The sequence below is a fragment of the Mesocricetus auratus genome, unplaced genomic scaffold, assembly GCF_017639785.1.
Source record: "Mesocricetus auratus isolate SY011 unplaced genomic scaffold, BCM_Maur_2.0 Super-Scaffold_100025, whole genome shotgun sequence".
NCBI lineage: Eukaryota > Metazoa > Chordata > Mammalia > Rodentia > Cricetidae > Mesocricetus > Mesocricetus auratus.
The window spans coordinates 19,936,438-19,960,624 of NW_024429206.1; the positions used below are offsets into that span (position 1 = coordinate 19,936,438).

The 24,187-nt window shown below is 46.5% G+C and overlaps 1 protein-coding gene across 1 annotated transcript in view; it reads left to right on the top strand.

Moving 5' to 3' along the window:
* The window catches only part of LOC101839321 (splicing factor SWAP), a 66,537-nt gene that overhangs the window by 25,941 nt on the left and 16,409 nt on the right, over positions 1 to 24,187 (top strand). Inside the window, 8 exon segments of the mRNA XM_040731081.1 lie at positions 10,217 to 10,398; positions 10,401 to 10,459; positions 12,332 to 12,460; positions 13,019 to 13,112; positions 14,196 to 14,361; positions 19,630 to 19,860; positions 20,940 to 21,130; positions 23,740 to 24,005. Of these exon segments, the coding sequence (XP_040587015.1) occupies positions 10,217 to 10,398; positions 10,401 to 10,459; positions 12,332 to 12,460; positions 13,019 to 13,112; positions 14,196 to 14,361; positions 19,630 to 19,860; positions 20,940 to 21,130; positions 23,740 to 24,005 (1,318 nt within the window).

Sequence of the window (24,187 nt, forward strand, 5' to 3'; positions counted from 1 at the left end):
GAAAAAAATGGGCCTTTTGTTTTCATTTTCTCACATTGTATAAGGATCTACATCTTGTCTTCAGTTTTGCCTGTAGGTGCACAGCAACACAATCTGTGCCTATCTTTTTATTACATTTTTATTTATTTTTGTGTATCCATATGTGCTAGTATGGGTGTGTCATGACATGAAAATGGGAGTCCGAGGGCAACTTCAGGAATCAGATTTCTCCTACAGTCTGGATCTTGGGGATCTAGGTTGGCAGCAGCAGACAGCTTTCCCCACTAAGCCATCATTCCAACTCCCCAATATATGTCTTTCTACAAATCTTCACTAACCCCCACTCTTAGTCCCAAATAGTCTAAGCATCCATGTGTCACTTATCCACAGGGATGCATTCTGAAGACTACATTGTTTTATATCATGATTCTACTTTGGATGATTCTACTTTGGAGTGTGCTTACATGCGATTACATTCTCATTTCCCATGTTTATATATGGAGCCCTATACGCTTTATAAAAATCTGTTTTGGTAAGAAGCTGCCTTGTCAGTATACCATTCATCTTGGGGAAATACTAGACATTGGTTTTTGTTTTTGTTGTTGTTGTTCTGGCACTTGCATAAAATGTTTTATTGTTAGCTTTATGCTGAAAATTCATCAGTTTGTTTGGGGTGACAGAGGAGGTACGACAAAAATCAATAAGAGCCAATGGCTGAGGGCAAAATAGATGGGTGGGGAAAGCCAAGTAGGGAGGGATTAGCAATCAAGTTACGATTGCTGGTGGTGCTCGATAGCTAAAGAACTGACTAGGAATATGCCAGAGGGCTGTGGGTCTGGGAGAATGAACTCTAGACCCTACTAAGCTCTTGTTGTTAGCTGTTAGCCATAGACTAGCATACCACCTTCCTTAAACAGCAGCAGAAGACCTTCCCAGCCCATTCTGCTGTCCCGTCATGCCAGCAGTCATCAAGACAAAGTCAGGTGCTGAGTCAAAGGATCCCCTTAGTTGTATCTTCTTTCAGAGTGGATTGATTTGTCCTGGGTAAAAAGTCCCAGGTACAGCTGTGTTTGCCAACCTGTTCTCATTGATGCTGGTTCAGCAGCCATGCGTGCCCCATATTAATAGAGGGTGTCTTTAGTTCTACACATCTTGATAGGAGCAACAGCCTCACCAAGGGTCCTGATCCCACGGCTCCATCTTGGAAACTGTCCTGTGGTTCAGATGACTCACCCTGTCAATTATAGGTACTGCTAGGTCTATAGTGCCCAGCTGACTGACACAAATCCATACTTAGCAATTGGGTGGAGGATGAAGGTCTCTGAGAGGATGTGGAACTGTGCCTAGTGATCCAGGATTTAACACTAGCTATTCAGGAGGCTGAGGAAAGAGAATGTAAGATCAAGGCCCACCAGGGCTACAGAATGAGTTCCAGGTCAGCCTGGGCAACTTGCTGAGAACTTGTTTCAAAATAATAAAGGAAGAAATGAGGGATCGATGGCCCAGTTATTCAGAGCACTTTGTCTTGAGGCCCTGAATCTAAATCCCCAGTACACACATAAAAGCCAGACATGGCTGCATGTGCCAGTAACCACAGCATGGTGTTAGAGACAGGAAGACCTCACTGGCCTGCCAGCCTAGCCAAAATGGCAAGCTTCAGATTTAGTGAGAGGCCTTGTCTCAGAGCAGTATGGCAGAAACAACTGAGGATGACACCAGTGTCCTTCTCTGGCCTCTGATAACCGCATTCTCTCATGCATGCATCACACATATACCACACACAAAAATAATAAACAAAAAGACAGTTGGAGATGTGACTCAGTGGCAACGTGCTTGCCTGGCACACACAAGACTCTTAGTTACAGTACTGGGGGGTGGTGTCAGTAAGTGCTGTAAGGTCAAGAATGTGATGAATAGAGTAAGATGTTCCTCATGTCTTTGATTATACGTAGTATATGCTAAACTTTTGTTTTAATTAGAGTAGGACATGTCTATACTTTGAAAGTCAAGTGCACACTTGTTATGAAAAGTGTTTACTCTCTGCCTTCTAGTACCAGTCTGGGCCCAGGATTACTTGTAGCATTGGTCTTTGGTGTTGGGTGGGGCTTTACCTGCCCTTGCTGTGGCTACACCTCTGTTCCTCCACATCCTGAAGTTAGGTGCTCTGAGATCTTCCTCTGTGACAGACAGTAACCTGATTTCACTCACATGTGCCCCTCAAGCTTCCTCATGCCCAGAGTTTAACACTCCAACCCTGTGGTTTCTCTTTTGGTTGTCTTATACCTCTAGAGGAACAAAACTGGTTGAAGGTGTGTATGTAAATGTATATTCATTAGGATGACTTGCACGGTGGTGGCTGGGTAGTCCAGCAGTTGATCTCTGCATGCTAGAGAGAATGAGAACTTGGTCACTGCTGAATGCATGTGGCTGGATGCATGTGCTGAAGACCTGTAAGATTCCAGAGAGTTGCTAGTCCTCAGTATATATTGAAAGGCTGAAGAAGCTGGAGTGTGCTAAACAAAAGATGGCACTTGCAGTAACAGTAGAATTTTACCAGCAAGAAATGAAGGCTTACAGTCTCAGATCTAACCTGTTCTGGCCCTTGAAGGCACAAGGCACACATTCGTGCACAGACATACATGTAGGCAAAATACCCATCCATCTAAAAATAAACAAATTTTTTAAAAAGAGAAACAAATGAAGGCAGACAGGCACACAACACTGTCTTGCCTCAGACATCCTTATCTATCTGGTCTGCCCATTAGAAGATGCTGTCCACTTTGTGATAGGTCACCTCTCAGTTAATCCTTCCTGGAAATGCACTCACGGGCCTCCCAGAGGCATGCTTCTTATTTGATTCTATCAAGTAGATTGCATCAAGTTGACAAGATTAAGTAGCACAAGTCCACACCTTGTCAACTTGACCCTCAGCTTTTTATATCATGTTTCATTTCCAAACAAAGATAATAACAAAGTCATAATTCAACCTGAGGTGGCATAAGTATACTACGTACAACTGAAAACATATCAGTTCTTCCCCCAGAGCCTATAACAAAGTCCCTTGAAGAATGCTGTCTTCAAGTTATGCCCCATAACTTAAATATGAAAAATAGATCGACAATACTTAAGTACTAGCATTTTCCTAGTGTTATATGGTAACAGAACAGGAAAAGAAAGAAAACACAAATACCTGCTTATTAATGCATGTGTATAAATATTTTAACAATGTAAGAAGCATGCATCGCAATTACATTCCTCATTTCTGTGACTGGTCACTTGGTCATAGCAGTTTATATTTTTCTACTACCCAGTTCGTGTACTCTGCAAGCCTTGGTTCTTTACCTGTGGGGATGGCCTGAAACTCCCTTCATAATACATTAAGGCTTAGAATTTTCGTCCTCCCTGTCTCGGCCTCCTAAAGGGATATTAGTTGTTTTGGGCTCATTCCTGGTACCACATGCTGTATTAGCATGGTTCTCTTCACAAGAGTACAACGAAAGAGGACTCACTAGACTGGCACAGATAGGTCTGGGTAGTCCCATAATAGCTGACCGCCCACTCAAGAGTCTAAGAGCCAAGTAGGTGTACAATCCACATAGGTGGCTGGATGCCTTTGGGGTCCCAACTGAATTTCTGGAAGAACAATGGGAACTTACTAGTCTTCCGCCCATGTTGCAAGACCGAAGAAGTTGGAGTCAAATGATGGCAGCAGTAACAGGAGAGTTGAATGCACTCACTAGCAAGAAGCAAAGGCGGCAGCAATGCTTTTTCCTTTGGACCCCCTCTTCCTGTTGGTCTGCTGCAGGAAGGTGTCACCTACTCTGAGGGAGGGTCTCTCCTCTCGTTTAATCCTTCCTGGAAATACCCTTCCAGGCCCACCAATCAAGATTAATAATTTTAGGGTGTAATAGTGCCATCTCTCCAAGCCTCAGTGACTACTGTCTAAGCTGAGGACAGTGAGTAGGTCCATCAGTCAGTGTGCACCTGTATGTTAGCTGTTGGCAGCCGTTTCCCAGTCTGCCACTCTAGTCTGGGGCTGTGTTCTCAGCTTGCAGCCCTCCCTGGGATTTTCTGTGGCTTCTCCATCACTTGACTCAATTAGCTCCTGTGTTCTTCTCTTTGGGGTTCTTGTTTGTTTGCTAGGGCACATCCTCCAGTAACTTGACAAAAGAAACTACACAGGGAGACGTAGTTCTTATTTTAACCCTTGGATGTCTGAGAATGCCTAGACTCTCGTGTTACCTGAAAGATGTGAGGTGGATCTCAAACTGTGGTGTAGATGTCGTTTTTTTTTTCCCTCCACGTTTGGAGTGTTCTATGCTACGGCTTCCCGTCCCTTGGCCTAGCACTCCCTTGTTCTCCTGTGCAACTGGCACATGCCCCGAACAGTGTGTCCGTGCCAGTGCTGTGTCAGGAATGCCTGCACAGAGTCCTTCCATTTGGCACTAGCATTCTAGAGAAAAAGCAGATGGTAGGTAAAAGTGAAGAGACAGCAGGCCCTGCATCTTGCATCTGCAGTTTTGCTTTCCATGGGATCCACAAGCTGAGATATTCAATGGAAAATTCCAGAAATAAGCAATTCAAAAGTTTTAAGTTGTGCGCTGTTATGAGTTGAGTGATGAGACCTTGCATTGTCCCAGTACTTCCCATTCATATTTGAATCATCCCTTTGCCCAACTGTGTGTGCTGTCTTCCCGCTGGTCACTTAGGAGTTGTCATCATCTGTTGTGTCATGGAGTTCATGTTCAAATGGCCCTGTTAAAGTAATCTGGCACTGCTAAATCCTTGTGCCTAGACCACCTGATGCCCCACCTATCACATACATACTGATTCATCTTCTATTATCCCAAGAAGGATGTGCACAGCACAGTGGGATGTTTGGAGAATAACCCTGTTTGCTTAACTTCCATTATGTATATTACTGTAGTAATTCTATTTCATTGTTAATTCTGCTGTCACCCTCTTACTGCGACTCATTTGCAAGTTAAAAACCTTTACGGGTATGTGTGTGTACTAATGAACAGCCATTCAGGGCTCAGTACTATTTGAAGTGGCAGATGTTCCCACTCTACAGTGGACATACAGGTGATTCCAACTGAGAATTCTAGGAAGACTTAGAGAAATCTGGGATGTGCTGGGGTGGTTCCCGCCCCAGAAGAAGGGAAGGAGGAGCTTTTGTGAGCACCTCCCAGACAGAAGCTTGTCTGAACACTGGGCAGAGATATTGTCAAGTGGTTCAGGGAATCTGACTGGGGACATGGCATTTCTCAACCAGACCTGCAGGATGGAAGGGTGCAGAAAAGCTCAAGACGGCTCTGGACACAGTTGGTTTAGAACATGTAGGAACTCTCCAGACCAGAGTGCTGAGTGGACAGTTCTTAGACAGATGCAGCCCAGGGCTAGAGACAGGAACTCTGCAATCATCAAAGGCCTTAGAAAAGGCTGAGGAGGCCGGGCGTTGGTGGCACACGCCTTTAATCCCAGCACTCGGGAGGCAGAGGCAGGCGGATCTCTGTGAGTTCGAGGCCAGCCTGGTCTACAAAGTGAGTTCGAGGCCAGCCTCCAAAGCCACAGAGAAACCCTGTCTCGAAAAACCAAAAAAAAAAAAAAAAAAAAAAAAAAGGCTGAGGAATACCTGTCAAATCAGCCAGAGGTGGGAAGATTGAAGGGCATGGCATGAATGGCACATACAGCCGCAGGACAGAGTCAGTGGCCTGGCACCTGACCTCAGGGTGCATCACCAGGGACAGCCAGACGGTGGGTCACTGCTGCTTCTCAGAAGGACTCAGCTGGTGACCTGTGAGCTTTTTCATCTCTCCTTTAATGTCCGAGGTATGCCTTAGGAAGGTCTCAGGAAAGCTGTTGTGTTCTCCTCAGCACACACCTGTGCTCAGGCTGTCAGCAAGAGTCAAGGGGCTCTGGAAGATGATTAAACAGGGCTGGGGGTGTAATGTTGGTAGAGTGACTGCCTCACACACAGAAAGTCCTCTCGCTTCGGTTCCCACACTGTGTAAACTGAGCGTGCTGCTGGCACACACCTGTAATTCCAGCAGTAGGGAGGTGAGGCAGGATGACGAGGGGTTCGAGGCCATCCTCCACAATACTGCAGGTTCAAGAACAGAGTAAAGGATGATTGGGGGACTCCACAAACCTTGCCTTGGGTTACTGCGCATGTAAGCTTGTGCAGAGCTGGAGACATGCTTCTGAGTGAGCCTCTATGTTAGCAGCTCCCTTTTCCATGTTGCTGTCTAGATGGCCTGGGCAACTGTTGGAGTTTCTCTCTTGATTTATTTCGTGTGGGTTTGTGTAGTTCTCATGAAGTACATTTATTAGCATAATGTCACATCATATTTTCACTCAGTTAAAAACTCAGTCCTTTAATCCCAGCCCTCAGGAGGCAGAGACAGGTGGATCTCTGTGGGTTCTAGACCAGCCTGGTCTATAAGAGCTAGTTCCAGGACAGCCTCCAAAGCCATAGAGAAACCCTGTCTTGAAAAACCAAACAAACAAACAAACTCAGTCCCAGTCCAGGCATGGTGGTGTGTTCCTGTAGTCCTGTCTACTCAGAAAACTGAGGCAGGGTGCTCACTTAAGCCCAGGCTTAGAGGCCTGTCTGGGAACAGATGGGGACAGAGCAAGAGCCCATGTCAAGATGGGGAAACAAGCACTACCCTTGGGAAGTTCAGTATAAAGTGCCAAGGACAGCAGAGGCCACTTGAGGCATGTCCTGGGGATGCAGCCTAGCAAGGCTCCACTACTCAGAACTTATGTTGTAGGTGTCACTTTTTTTTTTTTTAAGTTTTTGCTGTATGTGTGTGTGGGCAGCATTCTTTCATATGTGAGAGTTTTTTTTCAGCATGTATGTGTATGGTGCCTGTGGGGGCCAAAAGAGGGGGTTGAGACCACTGGAATTGGAGTTATAGGTGGTTATGAGCTGACCAGTGTAGATGCTTTGAACTGAATCTTGGACCCTCTGCAAGAGTAGTGTGTGTTGTTATCCACTGAGTCATCTCTCCAACCTCCTCTTTTTCTTGTAATAGCATCTTATTTAACCTCATGTCTTACTATATTCTGTATGTGGCTTTTTGAATGATGCTGTGAGTTGTGTTTGAATGGACAGTCTGGTGGTATTAAGTATGCTTACATTATTGCTTGGCTGATCTCTGGCACCCTTTTCGTCTTAACCCTTAAATCATTAGTTGGTTTTAAGTGTAAACAAAGTTTTTGCAAAGATAATACAAGCATAATACTTGATTGGTGGTAGTAACTTTTTTTGAAAGAGTCTACCAGTAAGCTTTAAAGTAAGATTATAAAATGTCAAATGGTTTACTTGTAATTTACATTATAAAATCAGAAAGTCTGTATGTTTGTGGGACACTTGTGTGTAGGGGGGGAGAGGGAGAGACTTTTGTTTTTTGACCTGATGCGGTATGATATCGGTACAAATAGCTGCATGGGAACCTGTGTCAGTTGGTGACAAGGCTGTAGGATGCTTGAGCTATAGACCCCACTACTTCAGGGTGTAGAGCCAAGGAGACTGAGCTATGGTCACTGCAGAATTCCAGCACTGGGCTATTTAAGAGCACACAGCTAACTAAACTCAGCTCACTGAGTGCATAGAGAGCTGCCAAGAGCTTGTCACTGTTTTTGAGACGTGGCACCCTTGCGCCAGTAACAGGCCCACAGTCTTAGCATTGCAAGGGATCACCACAGTGTATGTTCTCCCACCTCTGCCTGAGCTGTGGAGGGACTTCCAAAAACAGGAGCCAGTGGGTTAAACTTAAAAGGGACCTCAGGACAAGCAGAGATATTGCACATGTGTTCCGGAGACAGAAGCAACAGAATAAGGGCCTGTGTGTGTGGTTTTGGGGTGGCAAGACCCAAAAGTCCACAGGGCTCAAGTGTGTAGGATGAGCTAATAAATAAGCTCAGGACCATCAAGAAGCCTGGTTCTCAAGTCATTGTTGGGGCCTGTCCATTGCCTTGGTGCCCCTAACAGGAAGGGGCAGATCCAGCTTCCTTCTAACACCTTCCCAGCCCTGACACTGCATGAGAATCTGGGAACAGCAGTGTGAAGAAGCTTGTGCATGGCCACAGCAACGATCTTTTGAATCTTTGTAGTGGCACCACTACCTCTGGAGGTCACAGAAGTATCCTCTCTGGGGTGAGAACTAAGGTCTTAGGCAGTATCACATGGACTAAGAAGTCAGAGGGAGGGATGTAACAGCAGATGTCCCCTCTCTTTGGATCTAGCCTCAGTCATTTTTGTTGTGCCCACTCCAAGACCAGGGTTTTGCATGTGCCCTCTGATCTGTTCACCAGTTAGTCTGTTTTGGGCCTTGCTGTTGATTAAGTTGTGAGTGATGCTTTGTCCACTATTGTCAGGTTTTTAGTGGGTCTCCAAGTTACTGGGTTAGCTATAGCACATCATGTTTCTTGACCAAACAAACACTTGAGTGCTCAGGGCTGGGAAAACAGACGCCAGCGAGAAGATCTGTCTTCTGTCATGAGCACCTCGCTGCCAACTGTGCCATCTGCAGAGATGTAGTGGGTGTTCTGTGAGCAGGGGTGGAAAAGGCACCTGGCCACGTGCCCTGTGCAGATACTTGGTTTTACTGTTCCTGTATTCCAGTCTGGTATGTGACACTGAACTGGGATGGCACTGGATACTTCATGTGTGTGACTTGCCTGATAAAAAGCAAGTCAAACCACAGCTGTGTCATCAGCATGTGGGGATTACACATCTTCCCAGTCTGAGCTGGAAAGGCCATCTCCCCCCCTCTGGGTCATTAGTACACCACTGTGGTGTTTATCTCAGTAGCAGCCATGTATCGCCGAATCCACAGTGTTTCACTATGCCACTGTGTTCAGATGAACAAGTGAAAATCAGCAAGATTCCTTCGCTCCTATTCCCTAATGAAGAAGAAATTCATTCCCTGTGTATCCAGCATTGCTAAATGAAAACCCTGTTACTTCATTGAGCCGTCTGTGCCAGTGCTGGTTTTGAACATTTTTCAAAGAGAAGATGAGTAGGGCTAAAGAGTTGTTCAGCAGTTAAGAGCGCTGGCTGCTCTTAAAGAGGACCTGGATTCAATTCCCAGCACTCACATGACAGCTCACAACGTCTGTATCTCCAGGCCCAGGGGATCTGACACCCTCTTCTGACCTGCAAGCACCAGGCACACACATACATACAGGCAAAACACTCATGCACATAAACAAACAAACAAATGTATTTATATTTTTGATTGTGAGCCTAGCCTTTAATGGCTAAGCCATGTCTCCAGCCCAGTAAGTGCATTTGAAGAGTTTAAAGACGAGATGGGTACCTTTCAGGGCTGATGTTAGCACAGTAGGCTCTTGTGCTGTCCTTTGTGCAGAAAGTGAGCAGGAAGCTGTTGATTATGGGAAAGGCCAGAAGCAGCTGCAGAGACATTGGCCTTCTGAGCTGAATACAGTAGCCCCATGCTGGGCATGTGGACAGCACAGTTTCTAAAGTGAATAGTAGAGTGAAAAGATAGATTCCAGAAAATGTCGTCAGTGACCGAGCAAGGGGGAGTTAGGGAGTTCACTCACTCCATAAACACAAGTTACCTGACCAGTCATGAGGGAAGAGGGCCATCCATCAGTTATTCCTGCAGAGAGGGGTTTTCACTCTGAATTTAGAGAGGGCTTTCCTGTCTGCCCTTGCTGCACAAAGAAGGTGGGTTTGCTTAGAGAAAGTCCTCCTTTGCGTCTGTTGGCTGTCTGATTGTCCCGGGAGTGAACCGATCAGACACAGAAAGAAGCAGCATGATTGCGGTGGGCAGAACAGGCGCTGCACTTGCCAGGGTCTCTTTCGTAACCACTTGCTGAGTTATCCTGTTGCGTTAGTTCCTGACACATTGCTATGATCAGATATCTGACAGAAACAAGGGAGAGGGAAAGTGGGAGGAATCTGTTTTACCTCACAGTTTCAGAGGGGCTCAGTCCACTGTGGAATGTGGGAGCCTGAAGCAGAGGCTTTTCACATTGAGGTGGAGCAGAAAGCAGAGAGCCAGCCAGACCTAGGAGCCAAGAAATGGCTATCAAAAACCTGCTACTGCCAGCCAGGACATCTCCTAAAGGTCCCATGACCTCTCCAAATGCCCATAAGCTGTGGAGCAAGTTTCTAAAACATGACCTTGTGAGGGACATTGTAGATTCAAGCTGTGACATCTGTCATTGGCCTTTTGCTCACAAAACATGTTTCTTACAGCAACTGTGGCAGCCATGTACTACAGCTACTACATGTTACCAGATGGCACCTACTGCCTGGCACCACCCCCACCTGGGATTGATGTGGCCACTTACTACAGCACCCTTCCTGCTGGAGTGACCGTGTCCAGCTCACCTGGTGTGACTACCACTGTACCACCACCTCCTGGGACCACACCTCCACCCCCCCCCCAACCACAGCTGAAACAAGCAGCGGGGTTACCTCCACAACCACCACCACAAGGTAAGTGCGCCACCTGCTCAGCATGATGGCTGCTGTAGTTCTTGGTCTGGATTGCATACGTGTGTCTTCATAATTAGTATGCTGTTATTCATATATTATTGCCACACACCCATACTCATAGCCTTTGGAAAGCTGGAGCACAAGGATCAAAAGTTCAAGGCCACCACTAGGCAGGGTCAGGCAATCTCTGCATTCAAGGTCATCCTGATATATATAGTGAGGTCTATGTCAGCCAGAGACGCACAATGAGTCCCTGTCTCAAAAAAAAAAAAAGAAAGAAAGAAAGAAAGAAAAAAGATAAGTTCAAAAAGCCAGCTAGATGTTACATTACAAGTATTTCATGCCTGTAATTCTAGCACGGGGGGAGGTAGAAGCAGGAGGGTCAGGAATTCAAGATCATCTTCAGCTATATAATGAGCTACAGAGCAAGACCATACTTCAGTATCAAAATTGGCTTTTTTGGTTTGGGTTTGGGTTTTTCGAGACAGAGTTTCTCTCTGTAATAGTCCTGGCTGTCCTGGAACTTACTCTGTAGACCAGGCTGGTCTTGAACCCACAGAGATCCGCCTGTCTCTGCCTCCTGAGTGCTGGGATTAAAGGCATGCGCCACCACTGCCTGGCCCCAAAATGGTTCTTAAGCAGTGGAATTTAGCCACCTGTAGATGTGGCTTTGGGGCAGCATCCTGTATCCTGGGCTGCTCTTGTGCAGTGTGTTAACTCCTCAGCAGGGCAGTGTTCGGCAGAGTTCACATGGGGAGGGCTGAACAGGTCAAGCTAGTAGGGTTTCATACAATTGGTGAGGGGAGGGCTCTGTTGGCCACTCCTTAAGATCTCCAGTTACACAGTAGGCATCTAGTGTAAAACCCAATGATAGCAGGACAGGGGTGCTCAGCACCCTATGGAGGGCCCTCTGTGTGTGTCTCAGGTCTAATAGAGACTAAAGCCTCTCGTTCTAATCATGCTGAGAAAGTCAGATGTGGGCTGTGCTATCACTCAGAAGCAGATCACGACTAGCCTGGCATGTGGGAGGAAGTGGGGAATGACATCTAGGGCCATATTGCTGAGAAAGTAAATGGAGTGAAGGATGCTGAGCCATGCTAGCCAGCTGTTTTAATGACTTTTCTTTTCTTTTCTTTTTTTTTTTTTTTTTTTTTTTTTTGGTTTTATGAGACAGGGTTTCTCTGTATTGTTTTGGAGGCTGTCGGTCCAGCCTGGCCTCGAACTCCCAGAGATCCGCCTGCCTCTGCCTCCCGAGTACTGGGATTAAAGGCATGCGCCACCACTGCCCAGCTGACTTTTCTTTGTTTTGTTCTAAGAAGTAGCTCATAGTTAAAAGGGAATGCTGATTAGGAGGAAGGATGAACCTATCTCTGAGACTTGACGTCATTCTTTAATAAATCCCCACTCTCCTCTGGGTCCTGGTTTGGAAATGAAGTCTAGCCGTGTAACCCAGGCTCCAGTGTTGGTCTTACGCATAGCCTCTTACATTGTCACTCTGACAGCGGTGTTCTGGACCCTTTTAGTGCTCATGAGCTGGCTTTATTAGCTTAGGAGGTTCTTGGCTTTAGACCAGCAGTTCCCTATCTGTGGGTCTCAACCAACCCTTTCACAGGGGTCACAGATCAGATATTTACATTACGATTTATAACAAGCAAAGTTAGAGTTATGAAGTAGCAATGAAATGATTTTACAGTTGGGGGTTCACCACATAAGGAACTGTATTAAAGGGTTACAGTATTAGGAAGGTTGAAAACCACTGCTTTAGACCAAGAGTCTTCCTCTTACATGGCTGAGCCGGACAGGACCTTCCAGCTGCCATGGCCGGACTGAGCCATGCTGAGCTCAGGGTTGCTCACCCACTCTTCTCCACAGTGCGCTTGCTCCCGTGGCCATCATACCCCCGCCCCCTGACATCCAGCCTGTGATCGACAAGCTGGCAGAGTACGTCGCTAGGAATGGCCTTAAATTTGAAACCAGTGTTCGAGCCAAGAACGATCAGAGGTGAGGTGAAGGGGTTTGAGTGTTGGGCTTGGGCGTGGTTCAGTGCCAGTGTTTGCCTGGCATCCTTGAGTTTCTGAGCTCAAGCCCCCATATTGTAAGAAGCTCAAAAGAGTCTAAGCATGTCACGGTTATGAGATTTGGGGTTTTCATTTAGCATTCTTTAAATCCTGTCGCTATTCCTTTGTGCTTTCATCTTCCCTGGAGTATCCTTTGATAGATGTATTTTTGTTTATAATATTAAATTACTTAGAGTTGGAGAAGGTTTTTGTTTTTATTGTGCTTGAAAGGCTGGAATTCACACTTCTCAAGGGTCCTTATCTCCTACCCCTGACAGCATCCATAAAACATGGACTGCATTTTCACCTGCGATGTGAGCCTGGAGGGCAGGTTAGCCCTCTGCCGGGATCACATGTTAATGGATAGAGCAGGACTGAAACCATGTGAAATCTATAAAGTGTTGGGATGACGGCTATCTCTGATATGTCTAGGACAGTTCAGGTCATGTGGGAACTGCTGAAGCCTGCATGTGGGTCATTCTGAATCCTTCTCCATTCACAGATTTGAGTTCCTTCAGCCCTGGCACCAGTACAACGCCTATTATGAGTTTAAGAAGCAGTTCTTCCTACAGAAGGAAGGAGGCAGTAGCACACAGGTATTCACTGAAGGTGGGGAAGGCATGAAACGAGCCCTGATGATAGGTGCAGGCGTCACTTCCTGTTTGTTCTCAAATCTACACTATGTCTAACCTTTCCCTTCAGAGGTGAAAGCTGTCTGTCTTAGATGTGTTGAAGCACCCACTCATGCCTTGGTGACCACTTGTCTAGCATGTTCCTAGCCAAAAAAAAAAAAAAAAAAAAAAACACTTGCTTCAAGTAGCAGAGGCTACTTTTGACAGTATTGGGGAAGGGAGTTGAGACATGGTCTCATGTAGCCCAGGCTACATGAAGATCAAGCCTTCGGTTCTTGATCTTCCTGCCTCTACCTTCCAAGTACTAAGGTGTGTCCAGTTTACTTCGACTGCTGTATAATGCAGCTCATGGTGCATATGCCCTCCAGGGGTAGAGCTGAACCCTGGCTGCCACAGCACACAGTCCCTTGCACAGTTCTCTTGCACTGGGAATACTAGAAACTGAGGCTGCTCACTCCTCTGTTACTCAGTGGGGGGGGGGTTTTATTCCGAAGGTATTCTCAGTAACCAGACTCCAAGGAAAAGGTACTTCTTCAGCTTTTTAGTCTGTCATGTTTAAAAAAAAAATACGAGTGCAGCTGGGTGTTGGTGGGTGGTGCACACCTTTAATCCTAGCACTCGGGAGGCAGAGGCAGGCGGGTCTCTGTGAGTTCTGGAAGGGAGGAAAAATACAAGTAGAACTGGGGATATAGCTCAGTGACAGAGCACTTGCCTAGGAGAGTAGAACATTTGCCAAGTGCATGCAAGTGCACACACACACACAAACGCACTCAAGGAAACTGCACGTCAGAGCTTGAGATGTGAAAATGCTATTTCAGGTGGTTTGAGAGATTGTTTTGAAGTGTGTGTATGTGTGTGTGTTCTGTTTGTTTGTTTTTGTTTTGGAGCGACTCATGTAGACCAGACTGGCCTCACACTCCCTTTGGCTAGGATGCTCTTGAACTCCTGAGTGCTGGGATTATAGGTGTTTACTATGGAATATACTGACAAACCTTCGTGACTGTCACAGAACAGTGCATCAGTGCATAGTGATGTCTCTCTTTCCAGGTAGCATCAACAGCTGAAGAGGCTTCCACAGAAACTGCTGCTGAAGAGTCGAGTGAAGCCGGGGAGGACGGCACTCCTGAGGGTATGGCGGAGACTGGGGGAAGAGGCAGCGGGAAGAAGGAGGCTGGGTCCAGCAAGAGCACCGTGGACGGGAAGCTGGTAAAAGGTGCGCTGTCCAGGTGAAGCCTAAGCCTCATGGACTTCCTTCCCTCCTGAGGGACAGGACTAGGTACCTGAGCCATGGAGGCTCCTTGGGCTTGGCTTCTTGAGCTGCTATATTCAGGCATGCTCACCTTGTCCTGCTTCCAAACATGGTGTTTGGAACCCTGTAGATGCAAGCTAGTCCACGTATCCGCCAGCTTCTGAACTATTTTGAGCAATTTAGTAGACACGTTTATAAATTTTCCAGTAATATTTCATCCTCCCCCAGACCTTTGAAAGTGTTCAGTTATTTGTGGTACGGGGGACTGCATCCAGGGCTTACCTGAGCGGGTGTTCTCCACTAGGTTCCAGCTCTGGTCCCTGTGTAAACTATTGTGATGAGGTTGGCTTTTTTTGTCCAAGTGGCTCCCTTGAGCACCCTTGTCAGACAGTGCTGCGCTCACTCACATTTGGTCTCCTTGCCCTGGCCCTGACTAGACGAGGTAGTCTAGCAGAATGCATGTAGATAAGTGGCTGGTGCAGTAGAGAAGACAGAAGAAAGGCTACTTCAGGCTGGTTAGCAGAGCTCTGTGGTAGAATGTGAAGAAGCTGTCATTCACCTGCTCTAAAAGCCTGCAAAAAAGGGTGCTATGTTGGGTGTTCAGAGATAAGTGAAGTCCCTGCTTTGGTATGGTGGCAGGTGTCTCTAGTGATTCAGTCTGGAGAGGTGTACTGCCCAGAATCTGGGACTTTGCTTTCCCTGAGGCCTGTGGTTCCTGGGGAATGCTTTATTTAGCATTGGCTTTTTGAGATTGAGGCAGAGGGACAGTTGGGGACCTTTGGTAGCCCAGTGGCTAGTACAAGAAGCACAAGCCTGCAGCTCCTGATAGAAGAGTGGCGACAGACACAGGCAGCAGTCTCTTGCCTGACCTAGAGCAGCCTTCTTGGGGGAGGGGATGAGGATGCACAATAATTTGGTCATCACTAGGAAAGCACTGTTTAGAAAGTCAGGTGACTGGCTGCCTCCTGCTCTTGATGAAATAAGCAGAGGCACAAGCCAAGCAGAGCAGCAGCTTCTTCACTAGAAACCCAATTGAGATGCCCACCTGGGACTTCTAAGGGGAAGAGAGATGCTGAGGACGTGATCCCAGAAGAGCCACCGCCAGCAAGGAGAAGCTGGGAGGCTGGATCAGGCTCGGGCACATCCACAGGAAGTACCCTCGACACTGGTCTTGCCTGGGTGGCTGCAGGGACAGCCTGCCCACCCTGGTAGGAGAAGCTGGAGATGTGAGGACAGAAATGCATAGTGTTTGACGTACTCCTGCAGTGAGACCTGGGAGAGATATGATGGGCCTTCTCTGAGGTTCAAGCCAGAAGAGCACAGCCCTACTGAGGGGCTGAGAATCAGAAGACAACAGTTGAGCTTCCAGCCCTAAGTGTCAGAACAGATCCTTGGGTCTTTATGTTCAAAAAAGTCGAGGGTGTTATAAAATACAGGCTGCTGATAATCTGACAGCTTCAGAAGACTGCTCAGGAATACTGCTGGGTTAAGCATGATGAAATCACCAGGGTCAGACTGACTAGAAGACAGCCTGGGAAGTTCTCAGACATCTCAAAGGAAGGGAGAGATGTGGAAGAAGTTCATCCAGGCAGAAACAGCCAGGCTTCCCTCTCAAGACCTGAGTCCATAGAAGTAAGGACAGTGAGAAGAGCATCTAAGAATTATTACCAGCCGGTTAGGGCATAGCTCAGCAGTAGAGCACTTCCCTGGATTCCATTCCCCACACTGCCGGGGGTGAAAATGCAGTAAGATACGATTTCAAAAAGGACAATAGCATTACCTGGTTAGTTGGTAAACAAACAAACAAAAATTAAATGGACATTGATTTCAAGAAACTATGAGAACTAGGGAGTGAGCTGGGGTACTGTACAAGATGACCTGGGCATGTTCAGTCCTTGGCATGGCGGGAGGGGGTGGGGCAGAGAGGCAAAGAGCAGGGCTGAGGATGGAGGCTCAGCCAATAGCACAGAAGCTGAAGCAGGATTTCCAGTTCAAGCTTCCTGATAGTGAGAACCTCTTAAAACTCGATAAGATGCTTAAAAGGAAAATAGAAGCAATGGAATAAGAATTAAAGGAGAAATTACCGAGAAAGTAATTTTTTTTAAGACCAGTAAAATGTTGTGTGTGCTCAAGAGAAAAAGAATGCAGATATGAACACAAAGTTGTAAATCTTTTTTAAAATACACAAGGATAGTATGTACATAACCTTAAATGGAAATGGACTCAAGTCCCTGAAAAATACCATTTCAAAGGAACATAAATTGCCAAAATTACTTCAAGAAAAGAAGAGAAAGGAAAACCGACAGATTTTTAGTCTGGCAGATTTTTTGAAATACTGCTTAGTGAACAGCCTCTAGAATCAGGCAAGAAGCCAAAACCAATTAGAGGTTGGCTTAATTTACCCTCAAGAACTAGACCATCTCTGTCCGTAAAGCTTCTCCAGGACTTATGGGAGTCAGAATTAAGAAGCTCTCAGAGCTCAGCGATCTATAGACCTCAGCACTTAGAAGCATGATGTTAAAATATTAAATGGATTCCAATTGGGTACTGAAGTGGTAACAGGAATGAGCAGTGGTCTTGTTCCAGGGCCCTGGGTTGGCCTTACCATCACCTGTCTGCAAGCAGACTTCTGGGGTCTTGTCTGAGAAGGCACTGAGAGAGTGTTGGTGCTTCTGAAACTTGATTGCACCACAAGAACAACATAATGACTAGTGATAATAACTACTAGTGAGGCACCTGCATTCCCAGATACTCAGGAATTTGAGGTAGGGGAATCCTTTGGGCTCAGGAGTTCAAGACCAACCTGGGCCACATAGCTAAGAGGTCATCTCAAAATACACACATATATATGTAAATACACATGCAGCTGTTATCCAGAAGTGGAAAGAAGCTGTGAGGCCATGGGTGTGCCTCAAGACGGCACTGCTGGACCTATCCTTGAGGGTCCACATGCCCCAGAAGGAATGGATCCTGCAGGCAGCAGACAAGGCTGTCCATCTTAGCTTGAGCACAGAGCAGAAGGGCAGATGTAGCTGGCTTACACAGGGTGTGGGCCACCTGGAGAAAGAGCTTAGGGTTAGTGGTAGTGCAAGCTGTGGTGTGCCCATTGTATAATCAGAATATTCCACAAGAATTCCCAGGGCCTTTGGCTGGGCTGACTTAGCCTAAAGAAGCTTCCTCTTGGTTCTCATCAGTGCCATGGGACACATGGGCACTTGATAATCTCATGTTCAACACTGAGTGAGACAAAACACCTAAACATGCAGCTTAAATGGCTCTTTAATTAGGTTCCTTGTATGTGGGGTAATGGTGCTTTGGCTCTGTGTCCAGCTGTGAGTGCCTCTCTAGACTAAGTGGAAAACTGCTCACATACTTTCGTTGTCATCTAGATGTTCCCTTTTCTGGAAACAGTACAGGTGTTTTTAAATCATCTTGTATTTTTAGTTTCACTTCATGAGTCCATTAACATTTTATATGTTTTCTCTCATTTTAAAATGTCCTTAACCCTCTGCTTATTAAAGAGACCATTTTACTATAGGCAGTAAATGATTTGTTTTGTTCAACTTAGCTTTCCTTTTGTCGTCATTGGTTGTTTTTGTTTTTTGGTTGTTTTTTTGAGACAGGGTTTCTCTGTGTAGCCCTGGTTGTCTTGGAACTCACTCAGTAGACCAGGTTGGTCTCAAACTCACAGAGATCCAGCAACCTCTGCCTCCTGAGTGCCACCACCTGGCAAACCTAAGTTTTTTTTATGGAACCTTAAGACATGTACAAAAACAACAAATAGCACAGTAACACACATCACCTCACCAAGCACTCACCACCACCTTCAGCAGTCGGCTCTGGGCTGCGTTGTTCTGCATCTCCATCCCTGTCTTGGATCCCACGCAGAATCTGCTGCAGCAGATCTTCATCATCGTGCCACTAGCATAGATATCTTGGTTGTACTGTGAAAGATGAGGCCTTTGGTTAGTACTCAGTCCACATTACAACACCACAGCAGCTTAAAGTGCGCTCTGCTGCTTAGCAGGGGTGGCGTGGAAGTCTGCTCTCCTGGCTCCTGGGTGGTAGTAAACGGGGTGTATGTCACACGTATAAATTCTCCTCAGCCCACACGAGGCTGTGGAGCATAGAGCAGTAAGGCAACGGGACCCTCAGTCCATCACATGGCCGAGTGGCCTGCCTGAGAAACTTGAGGGTGGGCACCGCACTAAGTCACAGCCCTGCTAGAACCTGCGTGTGTCCCACGGCCCGCCTCATTCAGAGTGTGCTGGAGATGTCCCTCGGTGTAGCTTCCTGATGCCCGTCATGAATGAAGGCTGTAGTGTCTACTGCATCTGGGTGGCTGTTAGGAGCCACTCAGCCTAGTGAGTAACAAGAGAGACTCAGTGCCGATGAGCAAATAGAGCAGGAAGACTTTCTCCTTTAAGACCTTCGCATTTCTTAAGTGCTTAGGGGTTGGGGGTATATCACCTAAATTTTTGTTAACACCTTGAAATGTTTGTGATAGGTCTAGATCGAGGTCCAACAGGGTGCTTATCATGTTCGCTGAATAAAGGAATGAATTCTGGGTTTGTTTTGGTTTGGATTTTGCTTAAAGAATAGGCTTTTTTTCATGTAGTTGGAGGTTTTCTAGGCACTGTTTCTTAATGGAGCCATGTCACATGCTTACTTACGCATACCAGTCAGCTACATGCCAGATTCCTTTTAAAAATTTTTTGAAAATGGCAGGCTAGCAAGATGACTCAGTGGGTAAAGGCACTTGCCACCACTCTGCCAACCTGAGTTTAATGCCCACAACCCATGTGGAAGGAGAGAGCTGATTCCCACTTGTCTTCTAACCTTGACAGGCACACATGACACACTCTCAAGCACACACGAAAGACAGGAATGTTTAAAAGTTTACAAAAAGGAAAATGACAAAAATTGACCATTCCATGTTCAGCTGGTGTGTGTCTACTATGGCACCACCACTATGCTGCCCGTCCTAAGCATGGGTCAGACACATACCCCAGTCTGATGCCTTGCCGAGAACATTTAGACAAGACTCCTTTGACACTGCAGCAGCCACACCTACAGACCACGCACGCTCCCTCCCTCCCTCCCTCCCTTCTCCTCCTCCTCTCCTCTCTCTGGCGGTGCCTTCACTTGTACATGGTAGTGCCTCTGACAGTGTCTGCACATTCTGCCTCTGGTGCCTAAAAATGTGTCACAGTTCTCATCTTTTCCCAACAGCTTCATTTGCTCCAATAAGCTTTGCCATCAAGGCCAAAGAAAATGACCTACTTCCTCTGGAAAAAAACCGAGTCAAGCTGGACGATGATAGTGAAGAAGATGAAGAAAGCAGGGAATGCCAGGAAAGCACAAGTAGCGTGGCCAACCCCAGCCCAGCCGCAGCCCCGCCCTGTGTGGTGGCAGAAGAGAAGAAGCCCCAGCTCACCCAGGAGGAGCTAGAAGCAAAGCAAGGTTTGTCGATAGCTTTTAAAGTTCTTGAAAGAAGGAAGACAGATGTAAGATTTATGTGCTAAGCCAGAGATTCTAAGATGGTGAACCAAAGCCTGGAGCCACGCAGGAGCGCTCTGAAAGCCCTTGTGCAGTACTGTGCGGCACTGTGCACTCCTTAGCTTGATGCAGTGCCCTTGGCAATCTGTACTCAGAGCAGCCTAATGCGCTAAGTGGGCGGCTCTAATGGAGACGCACTTTGTACTTGGACGACAGCCCCGGGGTGAGACACCAGGCCTGGACTCCCAGCTCCAGTTAATGCATCAAACTGGGAGAGGCCCTTTTGTAGGAATGTCTCTCAGCAGAACCATCAGCCCTTTAAGACGATGCCTGCCAGAACTGATTTCTCAGCCTTGGCTCATCCTCATGGGTCACAGCGTGGCCAATGGCATGTGGGGGACATGGGCTGAGGCTGGATTTCCCTCAGCATTTTCGGGATATCTGCACCTCCAAAATAAGTCCTATTCCACCATGAAGTAGTTACTTAGAAAACACATTTATGCTTTACCTATTCTAACTAGTTATCTTGGAATGCGTTTTCTGGGTATGCATGAACAGACCGTACAACACTGATTAAAGAATGCTCTTGGAGCCAGTGTCTTTCAGGGGAGAGCATGGCGTAGGCCCACACTTGCTCTCCTCAGTGCATTTACAGTCATTTGTGTGTTCGAGTTTGCACTTTCTATGTGTGAGCTCAGCATTTTGTCATGCCCTCTGAACTAACACTTCCCACAGGGCGTCATTCATCCAAACACTTAGAGTGTTTGGGACACCTGTGTATGAGAGTCATTCTATTCGGCAGTTCCCAATATCCAGCCCCAACTTCTACCATTATAGAACCCCTTCAGCCTTTCTGCCTTTGAGAGTAAAGTGTACATTTCCCAAAAGCCATAAGTTTATTACATCCAAATTTTGGTTTGTCCCAGGTGTCTACCTGCCCTGAGGTTAGTATGAGATGGCAGTGTTGTGTGTCAGAAGGTGCCTGTAAAAATTAGAAATAAAACACTGCTTGTTGTAGACTCTATCTTTCTTGTTTTCTTTAGCAAAACAAAAGCTGGAGGACCGCCTTGCCGCTGCTGCCCGGGAAAAGCTGGCCCAGGCGTCCAAGGAATCAAAGGAGAAGCAGCTTCAGGCCGAACGTAAAAGGAAAGCAGCTCTGTTTTTACAAACCTTAAAAAATCCTCTTCCAGAAGCAGAAGTGGGAAAACTGGAGGAGAGTGCTTTCAGTGTAGAGGTATGTCGAAGGGAGTCCTGGTGGCATGCTTGGGTTTGGAGGAGATGGAAATAGATTCTGGGCCACTCTGGCCATGGAGCCCCAGCCTCAGTCAGATGCCAGCAGTCCAGCACTGCGTCTAGCATAGAGTCATGGCTTTGCTGACAGCTTTGAGTCTGTGCAAAGAGATTCCTTGACAGACAGTTACCTATAAACATACCAAAGCCAGGCTGCAGTCTCAGAACACAGCCATAGATACTGATCAGGAAGCACAGCTCATGGCTCCCCATGCAGGGCCTCAGTAATCCGTAGCCACATGGCTGAGCTTACACCAGGGCAGAGATCTCAGTGCCGCTCCTGTGTCTGCATTGTGCTGTAATTAGCGGGGGAAAGGGGTAAACTGCAGCCACCCTTGTCTTCCTGGGTGTGTAGTGCTGTGGTAGAGCACTGCTGTGTGGGAGGCCTGAGCTCATAGAGACCCCAGGCAGCTCCTTCCTAAGTGGTGGCCTTGAACAGGAACATCACATGGTACCTTGGGAGGTACCAGGAACCCTTAGTAAACGCTGTTGGCGGCAGCAGCGTGTCATTCAGTGAAAATTCTGGTCGTGTCGGTCTAGACCTGGTCAAGGAGCCCAGGGCCAAATGTGTAGCAGGTAAGTACTCTGCCCTGAGCTGTGTCCTCAACCCTGGATCTTCTAGACTCTTGATAGCAGGTAACTTTCAAGAGTTTTTTTGCAGGGAGAGGTTAAAATATACTTCATGGGTATCTGGGAATTCACAGAGGAGTTCGAGAACATTTTAGAAATAATAAGTTTTCTAAGTAAGAAGGCTAGCAGTATAACAAATGTTTTGAGGCTTGAAGTATGACACAGCTGGAGTGCAGACCCACAGTCAGTTGTCAGAAAGTGTGACTCTGTTTCTTAAGAGCAGCTAAAAATGGTTATTTAAAAGCCTTTCTCAGAGGCTGGATTACCAGCTAAGAGCCATGATTGTTCTTCCAGAGAACCTGGGTTTGATTCCCAGGACCTATATGGTGTTTCACAGCCATCCATAACTCCAGTTTTCAGTAGCTCTTAACACCCTCTTCTAGCCCCCACAGATACATCTGTGTGCAAGCAAACCACCTATATACAAACTCTTGCCAGAGGATCTGATGTCCTCTTCTGGACTCTGTAAGCATCTGTTGTGTGTGCCCATAAACATTATCTCAACAGAGCTGCTTTAACAGAAAGGGTGTAAGGAGTAGATGGTGATAAGTGTCTGATTGCTTTGAAACAAAAAGACTTGTAATAAATTGACAGTTTCTAAACGATAGTCACCTGCAGATGTTAGCACATTTTACCCAATTAGCCGCATAGACTAGACCAGAGTGCTTACGAGCCCTAAAGGATATGCGATAAGGTCACAGCTGGTACTACTAGATCTATCAGAGCCTAACTCAGCTAGCTCCTCAGGATAGGCAGGTGCCCATAGGGTAGCATTCCACCACTCACGTGGACGTATCCTTTTTTGCATGCTGGTCTGCCCAGTGCCATTGGTCTTTAGATAAATGTGAGGGTATCCAGAAGATGATGTCAGATTCCTTGGAGTTTGAGGTATAGCTGATTGTGAGCTGTCTGATGTGGGTGCTAGGAATTGAACCTGGGTCCTCTGCAGAAGCAGCAAGCCCTCTTAACCACTAAGCCGTCTCTTTAGCCTGCCTTTGGACATTAGAGATGATTTTACATATCTAGGTGTGATTTTAAGTGATCTCTTAAAATGTACTCATTGACATATAAAAATATTATTGGATAGATATGGTGGAACTCAGAGATTTGCCTTTAATCCCAGCACCCGGGCATATTTCTGTGAGTTCCAGGCTAGCCAGGGCTACATAGGTGAGACTATCTAAAAGAAGAAAGAGATTAACAGTACACTAAATTTTTAATCAGTCTATTCAGTAGCTGAGAATATTGCATTAGTGATGGTAATCCTGTCTGTGGTTAAACATAGTTACCTAAGCAGTAGTGAGCTCAAGGAAAAACTGAGAGAACTCCCTCATGTCTGATAACTGCAGGTAGCCATCTGGCCTCAGTTCAATCCACTGGCGAGCTTTTCATTGTGAGCTAACAGTTGTGTAAGAATCATGTGCAGGATGCTAATCAACTGCCAGAGTGGACCCAAGTGATGCAGGAAGGCAGGGCCCTCCTTCCCACAGTTACAGGTTTACAAAAGCGCATGCACACCATTTCTGTCCTCATCCCATTCCAGGGTACCCAGATATCTGGGGCAGTATTGGAGGCTGGCCACACAGAGCGTCTACCTTGAATTTGTTAATAAACTTTACTACTAAATCCTCCAGGCACAAAATGAGAAATTTTCCATGTGTACCATTTGATGACTAGTTAACTGTATTTCTCCTGAAAGGCCAGAGAGGTTTGTCTGTCTTTTGAGACAGGATCTCACTGTAAAATTAATTCTACTCTAGAATTAATTTTGTAGCCTAAGCTGACCTCAAACTCAAAGCAGTTTTCCTATCTCAGCCTCATGCTTCAACCACAAGGGGGTGGGTTTTATAGGTACTACCAAGGTATCTATATTTGAAGTGTTGTATTTCATGATTTCATCCGCATACTCACTTACGTTTCCAGGAAACAAGTGTCATGCCCTGTCCTCTGCTGGTTGGAGGCAGAACTCTGCCCATGTTAGAGGTGAAGCCTCCAGAAAGGCCTTCCAGCAGATGCAGAGACCCACCGAGAGAAGAAGAGAGAGAGAAGAAGAAGAAGAAGCACAAAAAACGATCTCGAACGAGATCCCGCTCCCCCAAGTACCACTCGTCTTCCAAGCCCAGGTCTAGATCCCACTCAAAAGCCAAGCACTCTCTGCCCAGTGCCTACCGGACAGTACGGCGGTCGAGGTGGGTGTGCAGGTTTTCATTCCCTCCTGCTCATGTCTGCCCTACATGCTGAACTTCCTCCTGGCCCCCTGTAGAGCTAGCAGAAGGTTTAAAATGAGCACAGTGTTCAGTGGGCTGGTGAACTCACTAGGATGTATGTGTGTGTTTGAAGATTTAAATTGAGCAGTGTTCACTAGGCTGGT